Source organism: Phoxinus phoxinus (genome assembly GCF_949152265.1).
Source record: "Phoxinus phoxinus genome assembly, chromosome: 1".
NCBI classification, from domain to species: domain Eukaryota; kingdom Metazoa; phylum Chordata; class Actinopteri; order Cypriniformes; family Leuciscidae; genus Phoxinus; species Phoxinus phoxinus.
The window spans coordinates 29,584,129-29,595,918 of NC_136876.1; the positions used below are offsets into that span (position 1 = coordinate 29,584,129).

The 11,790-nt window shown below is 43.6% G+C and overlaps 1 protein-coding gene across 1 annotated transcript in view; it reads right to left on the reverse strand.

Annotated features, from left to right (window-relative positions):
* The window catches only part of cacna1aa (calcium channel, voltage-dependent, P/Q type, alpha 1A subunit, a), a 110,031-nt gene extending 98,461 nt beyond the window's left edge, over nucleotides 1-11,570 (reverse strand). The window contains exons 1-2 of the mRNA XM_079618413.1: nucleotides 11,277-11,570; nucleotides 10,110-10,249 (exon numbers count right to left, since the gene is read on the reverse strand). Of these exons, the coding sequence (XP_079474539.1) occupies nucleotides 10,110-10,249; nucleotides 11,277-11,369 (233 nt within the window). The 5' untranslated portion in view covers nucleotides 11,370-11,570. The remainder of the gene's footprint in view (nucleotides 1-10,109; nucleotides 10,250-11,276) is intronic.
* Between the last annotated feature and the right edge of the window lie 220 nt (nucleotides 11,571-11,790).

The following is an 11,790-nucleotide window of genomic DNA, read 5'->3' on the forward strand; positions in this document are numbered from 1 at the left end:
ATCTATTTAATCCCGAAATCTGAGCCAGCCGCTGAAGACGAGGTGGATAATTTTTTTTTTTAAAGAAAATGCTCCCTCAACTCTACTGAAATTAGTTTATGTACTTACACACTTCATATACTGTGTATACTCAGCTCTTACGGCGATTTTCTGGAGTAAAACTGATGCTTCATCTTTTTTGTGATGTACAATAAACTTTATTAAACTCATCAGTATATTTTTGGCCATCATTCGGACAGGGTCTGCTACAGCAGGCTTGTATTAATAGTGGATACAAGCAGATGACAAATACGTTATAGTCGTAATTAAACTAAACTATACATGTTCCATCTCCATACAGCAAATATTATCTGACTCTGTAGGAATTATTGTCCGACTCCAGGTCGAAATGAACACAGTTACTGAGAGTTTCTGTTTTGATATTATCATCATTCTGTGAGATGGGATTGCTCTGACACTGAGCGTGAGCTCGTGAGGCTCCGCCCCCTGTGTCGTGCAGCAGCAGCTCATTTGCATTTGAAGGGCACACACTAAAATGGTAAAATTGTCAAAAGTGACAATTTAAACATGCTATAAAAAAAATTCTGTTGGGTATTTTGAACTGTTTTTAGAACATACTTTTGTTTGGGTAAAAATGTAACTGGTGCACATAAACTATTCTACAATCTGAGCCTCAGTATTGGCAATCACCATTCTGATTATCTTAAGAGTGCAACATCAACTTAAACGTAAAAGGCTGTTCACGCCAAATTCAGGGCTACTTTCAAACAAAACACTTCACATAGTTTGACACAGACCAGTCCATTACTGAATTTTCGTTATTCTCTTGAAATGGTTTGGATACCTGACTGAATGCCCTATTAAAATAATCATAAAAACATCTGGCCATTTACAAAATAAAGGAATTCCCTTTCAAGGGAATTCGAGCTGCGTCAAGATGCTGTGGGAATGCCCCTGTGTGATTGTGTCATGAAGCAGAATCAGTCCAATGGTGTGACGAGACGTCATAGGCGGGTGACGGCACAGACCAGGAAACTATAACTTTGGGAGTTGAGCATGCCCAGTCAGTTCTCGAGGGGGCTGACTGTGAGAATTGCGATAAGCTGCCCGTGAGGACGCTCTGCTCCCGCCGGGCGTTCTTTAAGGAGGACGGTTCGGTTTGCATTCCCCAGAGTGCGGGTCCTGCTGCTGCTGAGGCACAGAGGTCGTCGAGAGGTTTCAGGAGGCGAAGAAACAATCAGCTGCGTTCCAGAAGTTTCTTCCTCACCGATCTAATGACCCTGTGACTGCTGGACGGGAGGAGTCTTGGCCGTTTACACCACAGCTCCTCACACCACAGTGCGCAACAAAAGCAATGTGTCGCCACTCAGGCTCCTCCACATTCAGGGGGATCTGGTTAGAGGCCGCAGTCGAAGCCATCTAAAGATAGACAAGATCTGAGAACTGCCATTTTCTCCAAGAAGGCTTCGACTAAGAAGAAGTCCTGACGCAGAGGCCGTCAGACTTCTGAGGCCAGTCCCCTCCAGGGAGGGTCGTAGATCAGTCATTTTGGTTGTTCCCTGCCGGTTCGCCGTTTCAGGGCACCAAAGTGGCTGTTCGACCAATACCAGAGGCCAGTCTCGAGAGACTGGTTCCCTTAGTAGATGTTCTGGCAGCGTGGAAGCTACTGCCAAATATATCTCGTCGGGTCCTGCTCACAATAGAAAAGGGTTACAGAATTCAGTTCGGTTCTCGTCCGCCCAGATTTCTAGGGATCCTCCCTACGGTGGTGGACCCGGAACAGGCTCTGGTTATGGAGCAAGAAGAACAGACTCTTCTACGAAAGGAGGCTATAGAAAGGGTTCCTCCTCCCAGCAGGGAGTCAGGGTTTTACAGCCGCTACTTTATTGTTCCAAAAATGGATGGGGGGTTGCGTCCTATTCTAGACCTGTGCCAACTAAACCGCAGGGTTCAGAAACTCAAGTTCAAAATGCTTACACTCAAACAGATTGTGTCACAGATTCAGTCCGAGGACTGGTTTGTCACGATATACTTGAAGGACCCGTACTTCCATGTACCCATCCATCCTCATCATAGGAAGTTCCTGAGGGTTGCTTTCGTGGGTGAAGTGTACCAGTATCGGGTTCTTCCCTTCGACCTAGGTTTATCCCCCCACACTTTCACAAAATCAGGGGTTAAAGTGAAAAAAAAAATCCTGAACCTGAACTTTTTTTTATGGTTGGAGAGAAACTGCACCGGACTTATCTTCAAAGGCACCATCTATTTTCAAGTATTAAGGCTGTATGTTAAAATTGTAACTGAAATACGTAAATAATGTAAAATAAATAATGTAAAATAAATAAACAAATATTGACGATAATGACAACAATACAGTAACAAGAGCTTAAAGTGCTTAAAAAACTGGTAAACAGACTGAGATGGACAGATTCACTTCTCTTCAATGATTATGCTTTGCACCATTTATTTTAAAGTACTATGTCAACTAATGTGTTTTCTTCTGAACAATAACAAGTGCTTAAAGTGCTAAAGAACTGAAATGGTAAACTGAAGATTAGAAGTGAAATCAAGGCCGTTATCACTTATTTTTTAGTAAATGTGCACAAATGTATTTTTAAGTACGGGCAGCGGCTCTATGATCGGGGTCTAACTCGTGATGAGCAAGCACTTTCTTACCGCTGCTGGCATATAGCTTCCTCAAGCAAAACGTGCAGAAACAAGCACCAGGCTCTCTCGGTTTCTGGCACCAACTGCAAAAAGGCTCACTGTCTCTACCTTCTTCTATCCATGCCCAGCGCCATTTATTTTTGAGTCCTTTTATCTATGGGTAGGACATAATCTCCAGGCTTCATTAACTTGTGCTCCATGCTTTCACTGACAACACTAACGTGATATATGGATCTCAATCACACTGTGTTGCCAGGACCCACCCTGCTCTGCTTCTGATAGGCTTGTAACGTTAATTAGAGCTGCGTTCCTCTCATAGGATTGGTAGGTGAAATCAATTGACTCGAAAATATTAAACCGCATGCAAGTTCCCAAATTTGTCAATTTTTTTTGCTCACGGCTGCACGGCAGAGATCCGGCAAGTTGCCAGAATACTTTAAGCCCTGCAAAATGCGTGTATGCAGTTCTGGCTCCACTGAGACTCCAGGGCATTCGCGCATTGAATTACATAGACGATTGGTTGATTTTAGCTCAATCCGAGCAGATGGCAGTTCAGCATCGAGATGTCGTTCTGTCTCACATAAGTTGGGGTTGAGGCTCAATGTCAAGAATAGTGTGCTCCTTCCATCTCAGAGGACCACTTTTCCCTTGCAATAACTGTCCCGGTTCATGGATTCACTGACTCTTTCTGTGTGTGTATGTGTTGTGTTGGTGTGGCCGCTGATTAGCTGATTGTCTGATTTGTCCGCTGATTGTCACATCAGCTGCAACTGATCAGCCTAGTCTATTTATACTCATGTCGTTTGTCTTGTGGTTAATAATAAATAATAATAATAATTCATTACATTTATATAGCGCCTTTCTGGACACTCAAAGCGCTTTACATAGAAGGGGGAATCTCCTCAACCACCACCAATGTGCAGCATCCACTTGGATGATGCGACAGCAGCCATATTGCGCCAGAACGCCCACCACACACCAGCTTACTGGTGGAGAGGAGACAGTGATGAAGCCAATTAGTATATATAGGAGGATGATTAGGAGGCCATGATGGACAGAGGCCACTGGGCAAATTTGGCCAGGATGCCGGGGTTACACCCCTTCTCTTTCGGATTTCTAGTGACCACAGAGAGTCAGGACCTCGGTTTAACGTCTCATCCGAAGGACGGCGCTCTTTGTCTGTATAGTGTCCCCGTCACTACACTGGGGCGTCAGGACCCACACAGACCACAGGGTGAGCGCCCCCTGCTGGCCTCACTAACACCTCTTCCAGCAGCAACCTGGTTTTCTCAGGAGGTCTCCCATCCAAGTACTAACCAGGCTCAGCCCCGCTTAGCTTCAGTGGGAAACCAGTCTTGGGTTACAGGGTGATATGGCTGCTGGAACGTGGAAGAAGTGGCATATGACAGAATCCACACAAACCCTGGCGTGAACCACAGGTTGTCAGATCGTTGTTTGGATTACCCGGTGTCTTGTCTTGTGACCTCTGAGTTATGTCATCTTGTGTTGGACTGGAAGTTCCTGCTTCTTCTCCAATCCTGCCTGGGAGATATTGTCTGGAGATCTGTGGTTCACGCCAGGGTTTGTGTGGATTCTGTCATATGCCACTTCTTCCACGTTGGATCGGGTTCCCCATTGGACGTCCCTGCGTCACCCAGATTGACTGTTACCTGCACTACTGTTTGGACCCACCATCTTACTTTGTGGTTAATAAACCTAGTGATTAACTCGCTATTGTATCCTCTGCTTATTCGTTTGTGACAGAACGATCTGACTAACAACATGGATGCAGCGAGTTCAACTGATCTGAGTGAGTTTTTGTCCCGGAGCGTGGCCCGTATGGATCAGCAGGAGGAACATCTGGAGAACACAGGCCGTGCAGTGCAAGCTCTAGTGGTGAAGGTGTCCGAGCTCACCCAACAGATTCAACAACTTAGGAGTCCCGCTGCGCCACCCACACCGCCTGTTCAACCTACTCGTCCGGAGCTTAGTCGTCAGCATTAGCTGCGTTTGCCCATCCCAGAGGCGTTCAGGAGAACCAAACTTTTGTAGATCGTTTCTAAGAAAGTGCTTTATGTTTTTTTCACTGCAACCTCAAACATTCAGCAATGAACAGTCTAAAGTGGCCTTTGTTCTTACATTGCTGACCGGATGGGTGGCTCTGTGGGGAACGGCGGTGTGGGAGAATCAAGACCTATGCTGCGCCTCGTTCCAGGCACACTCAGAGGAGATGAAGAGGGTTTTCGACCGTGCGGTGGCAGGACGAGAGGCGGCTAGACTACGCACCGGTTTCCACCAAGGAGACAGGCCGGTTTCAGGATTACTCCATCGAGTTTCGCACGCTGTCCGCAGAGTGCCATTGGAACGAGGAGTCGCAGTGGGACATGTTCCTGCGTGGGTTTGATGGCTGACCGCATCCAAAAAGAGATCTACGCCCTGAACTCCCTCAAAGTTTTAATGGACTCGTTGACTTGTTTTTAAGGGTTGATGCTCGCCTAAACCGGATGGAACGACGTACACATCCGGCCAGACTCCATGGGAACTCCGAAGTTCCCCAAGACGGCGGCGGCGATGTGGTCAGCCCCCGTTTTCGATCACGAGCCCATGCAGATGAGTAGAGCTCAGCTTTCCCGGGAGGAGAGAGAGAGACGGAGATCCAAAGGGCTATGTCTGCATTGTGGAGGAGCTGGCCACTTCCTGTACTCTTGCCCAGTAAAAGATCGGGCCCGGTAGTAAGAATGAGGCTACTATCGGGTGGGATCTCCGCAGGCAAGACCTCATCCTCCACTCTCCTCCCGGTAAGACTGCAATGGGCAACCCACTTTCACAGCGGTCAAGCCTTACTGGACTCAGGAGCGGAAGGTAACTTCATGAACTTAACCTTTGCTCATAAGTTTCAGATTCCCATCACATCACTCACTCACAAGATTTCTGTCAACGCTCTCATCGGCCAAGAACTTCCTAACATCTTACTCATCACCGGACCCATAACCCTTATCACATCAGGAAACCACATTGAGAAACTGTCGTTTCTCCTCATGGACTCCCCACTGGCACCCATAGTCCTTGGCCATCCCTGGCTGGTGCAACACAATCCCAGGGTTGACTGGGGCCACAGTTCTGTTTTCGGCCTGGAGCAATCAGTGTTATGCCTCTTGTCTTGTGTCTGCATGTTCGTCTGTGCCTGGTTCTGTGTTACAGGAGGAGTCGGTGAATTTGTCAAACGTGCCCGTAGAGTACCTCGACCTGAAGGAAGTGTTCAGTAAGTCCCGTGCTGCTTCTTTTCCTCCGCATTGTCCTTATGACTGTGCTATAGATCTACTACCAGGTACGTATCCGCCAAAGGTCAAGTTATACTCGCTTTCTGCTACAGAAAGGGAGGTCATGGAGAAATACATTTCTGATTCTCTAGCAACCGGATTCATCCGCCCTTCCTCTTCTCCAGCGGGGCGGGGTTATTTTTTGTGGGGAAGAAGGATGGTTCTCTGCGACCGTGTATTGATTACCGAGGGTTGAACAACATCACGGTAAAGAATACTTAGCCTTTACAGTTGATGTCTTCATCCTTCGAGCGGTTGCAGGGAGCATCTGTCTTCACAAAATTGGATTTACGCAATGCTTATTTACATAAGGGAGGGGGATGAGTGGAAGACCGTGTTTAACACCCCCAGGGGCCATTTTGAATATTTGGTCATGCCTTTCGGTCTGTCCAACTCCCCAGCGGTTTTCCATGCACTCGTCAATGACGTGCTTAGAGATATGGTAGAACAGTTCATGTATGTCTACCTGGATGACATATTGATTTTTTCATCTTCTCTCCAGGAACACGTTCAGTATGTCAGACGAGTGCTTCACAGAGGTTGCTAGAGAATGGGCTTTTTGTCAAGGCGGAGAAATGCGCTTTTCATGCACAGTCTGTTCCTTTCCTAGGTTACATCATCTCGTCTGAGGGAGTGCGCATGGATACTGATAAGGTTAAGGCTGTGATGGATTGGCCAAGTCCAGATTCCCGTAAGGCCATAAAGAGGTTTCTGGGGTTCGCCAATTTCTATCTGCGTTTTATTCGCAACTTCAGCCAACTAGTTGCCTCTGACCGCATTGAGCCTCTGACCGCATTGACCTAGTTGCCTCTGACCGCATCTAGAGCCTCTGACCGCATTGACCTTCCCCAGAACGACTTTCAGGTGGTCTGATAGAGCCGAAGCTGTATTCTCCAAACTTAAGGGCCGCTTTCTTCGGCTCCCATCCTGATAGCCCCTGATCTTTCACGTTAGTTCGTGGTGGAGGTCGACGTGTCAGAGGTGGGGGTAGGTGCGGTTCTTTCCCAGCACTCTTCCACAGACGAAAAGATGCATCCTTGTGTGTTTTTCTCTCATTGTTTATCACCCGCCGAATGTAACTATGACATTGGTAACAGAGTTGGCAGTCAAGTTAGCGTTGGAAGAGTGGCTTCATTGTTTAGAAGGGTCGGGGTACCTTTTATCGTATGGACCGATCACAAGAACTTGGAATATATCAGATCCGTTCGAGACCCTGGTCCCACATAGCGCTAGATTTTATCACCGCCCTCCCAAGGCAAGACGGACGTTTTGACCGCAGTGGACCGGTTTTCGAAGGCGGCACATTTTATTCCCTTGGCTAAATTACCGTCCGCTAGATTTTAACTAGAGCCCGGGAGACTCTCCTCCAGGTGGGGGCACGCATCAAGGCTAAGGCCGATCGCCACCGGTCAAAGTCTCCCGTATACGTCGTAGATCAAAAAATTTGGCTTTCTACCAAGAATATTCCACTCCGATCCGTTTGTTAGTTAGCTCCCAAATTAAGTTAGCTCCCAAATTCATCGGCCCGTTCACTGTCACCAAAGTCCTTAGTCCGGTGGCAGTCCGACTCAAACTCCCTCCTGCGTATGGGAGATTTCACCCCGTCTTTCATGTTTCTTACTTTGTGGTTAATAAACCCATTGATTAACTTGCTATTGTATCCTCTGCTTATTTGTTTGTGACAATAACCAGTGCAAGTTGCTTGATCTATTTGAATTCAACATGTCATGAGCACAACATGATATGTGAACAGTGAAGGCTCTGTGGTGAACCTAGCTGAAACCAGATTGAATACCTCCGACCATGTAGTGTGTCGGGGTAAACTATACAGAATTGCAATTACAAACTTTTCAACCCACACATCACCACCCCTATAAAAATGTACCATGAAGTTACTAATAGTAACCATACAACCATGATAATGAGGAACATGTTGTTGTTTTTTGCCTGTGATTACAATTAAACTCTGGATTGTATGCAAGAATTATGGTAACTTTCATTAAGGCAACTACAAATGAGAATTTAAGAGCTTTATAGCCTGGTTCCCATGAATTAAGGATGAAGCTATGCCTTTTTCTTCTGTGTGGATATGTTCCGTTATAATAAACTTTAATTGAAGTAAAATATTAAATAAAGAGCATGCAATATAATGCAATATTAAAGTTGTTAAACATTTGCAGTATTTTCAAAAATATCTATTATTATTTGCTTCTGTCATTTATTTATTCATTGATTAATTAATTAATTCCTGATGCGACCTTTCACCACTGTTAAAAACATAGGTATAATTTTTTATTTTTCTCTCTCCTTCCTCCCTTACATTTCCTCATATACCAAATCTGCCTTCTTTCACCTCCAGAATATTACAAGTTTACATTCGTTTTTAAATATCAATAATGCTGAGACCCTAGTCTATGCTTTAATTACCTTTCAGCTAGACTACTGCAATTCTCTTTTCTATGACTTACCCAACACACTAAAAATAAATAAGCTCCAATATATTCAGAACTCTGCAGCCAGGGTCCTTCACATATGCCAATAAATCTTCCCACATTACTCATTTTTTAAGCATACTATTAAAAACTATTTAAAGTAAACTCCTTACGGTAGACAAATGTGCAAAAGTTGTTGCCGTTTCTGTAAATATGTTTGCTTTGACCTCATATCTAGTGAAAATGCATTTATGCTTTTAATATGTTGAAGCCTGGAATATTTACACTCATTGTGTGCTTACTCACTCTGTGTTGGAGATTTTTTTTTTTTTTAAATACGAATTAGTCCTGTAGTAAAAAAAACGTTGTGGCACCAAGATAGGCTACCATGAAGGGGGCGCTTAGGTTTGCTACAACCCCAGGGCCCTTTGTGTTTTTAATCCAGACTGGGATGAGAATATAACTTCTTTTTTTTTAAAGCATGCGTTTTGCGCATTACATTGTTCTGTTCATTATATTGTTCATGTTTTTAAATAAGTATACTGCAAGCTCGACATGTCATTATAAGGCAAAAGCAAATCTAAGTGTCTGTCTATCCATCAGATCTTCTTGTTATACTCTTCCATCCTCCTTTGCAAAAATCATGATTGTCTACAGCCCTGTGTTGTCCAATCATTCTTCCTTCTGTATGGTTCTCTTTTTTTCTGTCAAACTCTCTCTCTCTCTGGTGACATTTGTAGAGTGTCCTCACCGCTGGTATCCACAGTGCTGCTCTGATCTTAGCTCACCATGAGCTCATTAGGTCAGGAGAGAAACATCACCCGCCGTGCGGTTACACCTCGCACACACTCACGTCACACGAACACATGCAGAATTCACGTAAAATAAACCAAATTGACAAAAGCATTCACCCATAAACCTTTTCAAAAACGTGCACCACTTTTGCATCTGTGTTTTATTCACTAGCCACCCTTAAACCAGTTTAAGCATGCATTATCTAAGCTCAAACAGTAGAGCATTGGCACTTGCAACGCCATGGTCATGGGTTCGATTCCCAGATAATGTAAATGTGTACCTTGAAATGCATCGTAAGTCGCTTTGGATTAAAGAGTCTGCCAAATGCATAAATGTAAATGTAAAATCTACATCAGGTGTATTACAATTTTTGTCATTCCTTTCAGCACAAACACACCTTTTTCTAATCTAAATAGAATCATTATTGAGTGCCTAAATCAGTGATATCTGCCTGGTGCAATTATTGCTATCACTGCTTATTAAAAGCATGTGGCAGGGACAGCAAAAGTACTTCACAGTAAAACAGTAACAACAATGAACCCTTTTCACAGATTGTGATGATGGATTTCCACAGTTATCAACATCGCAAATGTTACTTTTATTATTAATATTATTATTATAATGATCATTATTATAACGCAATACTGTCATATTTGACAGATGATCTCTAAATATCGATATAGAACTTATTTCTTAAAAAAAATTAGTGTGCTTAATAGCCTACAGGTTTTTGGTGTGACATCGAAATTGGTGTGGAGAATTTTGAAATTTCCCTTAGTATTGGATTTGCATAATTCCTAGTGAATCAGGTGCTAAAACTGTGCAGTGTGACATAAACAACTGCAGCAGTAGGTGCAATTTATTCTTAGTGAATGCAGATGTGTTTGTTCTGACTTACCCAGTAAGCACCACTACAAAGTCCATGACATTCCAGCCATTACGTAGGTAAGAGCCCTTGTGGAAGGCAAAGCCCAGGGCCAAGATCTTAATGCCTGACTCGAAACAAAAAATGCCGATGAAGTAAGGTTCTGTATCCTCCTGTGAGAGAGAAGACAATGGAATGGACAAAGAGAAACAAGAATGTGTAAACAGGAATCAACCACTGGATTTATTTAAAAAATATATATATATATTTCAGAGACCAATTAGTTATTGGGCCCTATTTTAACATTCTGAAACGCAAGTAACAAACGCGAAACGCAAGTAACTGTGTGGGCAGATCCCGGGCGCTGTTGCTATTATACCGGCGGGATAAATGACTCTTGCGCCCGACACAAATCTAAAATGGGTTGGTCTGAAGTAGCGTCATTATTCATAGGTGTGGTTTAGGCGTAACGTAAAATAAACCAATCAGAGCGTCCTCTCACATTCCCTTTAAGAGCAGGCCCACTTGTTCCATGGCGGATTGCTATTATAACGGCGGATTTGCCAGCGCACGCCAGGAGCGGTTCACAGTCGAGCAGCCGTTCTCGTCAGGGCCGTAAAAGACAGAGAAGTGACATTGTATGGGGATGGGAGAAACCCACCCAAATTAGCTTCGGCGTATCATAATTTGGGTCCTTGATTTAAGGAGGGGAACCCAAATAATTTGGGTAATATTTTTCCTTGTAATAATGTATGATTTGTAAAAATGAAAACTGCTGCGTCTGTTTAGATTAGAATTAAAAGTGTATGGCCAAGCATGCGTAATGGCCAAGCATGCGCCCTTAAAATAGCATACAACTAACGCGCAACGCAACACTGTCTTTAGACTAGGTTTTTCCTGGTCAGTGGCGGAATTGTTTTCTAAAACGTCAAAATAGCACCAGGGAACGTTTGCGCCGGAACACGCCTCCTCTTTTTGCTGAACCGCCCCAGGGAGCGCAAGTTAATTTCCTAATTTACCGACGTGCATCTGTGGATGGAAAAGTCCGCTGTGCGCGGGTGCAAAATAGGAATGATACATGCGTCGGAGTACAAAGTCAATTGAGCTGGGTGCAAGATAGGCCCCATTGTGTTTTCTATTGAGTTATGTAGATTCTGGTATTGCAGTATACTGAAACAAAGAAACACAACTGCAACTCACCAAGCGCTCTGACATAGGTGTCTTGTCCCCATCTGGAAGGTGTTGTTCCAGGGCTAGGACAATGCAGTTAGCGATGATGGTAGCCAGGATCATGTACTCAAATGGAGTGAGAATCACAGGTCAAGGAAAACTCTTTAAACAACATGAATGCTACAACAGTTAAATACCCCTTTCAGAATATGTGGGTTTGTACAAATTGCTTTTAGTTTATGAATGATATAGACATAAGACAAAATATAAATATGTATAATATACGCATATTTACAATTTCATATTTAAAACTTTAACATTACATTAAATAACATATTTAAAATGAATATAATAAGAACACACAAGAAAAAGGAAGCAACACAAAATATACACAAATTGGAAAAGGATAATTCTTGTAAATTTAGTTATAATTTTGTATTGTGGAATAAGCTATGTAAATATGTTTTGAGGCTTCTTGAGATCAGCACTAAACTAAAAAAGTTTTATGATCTTATTTTTAAGATTTAATCCCTTTATTTTTCGA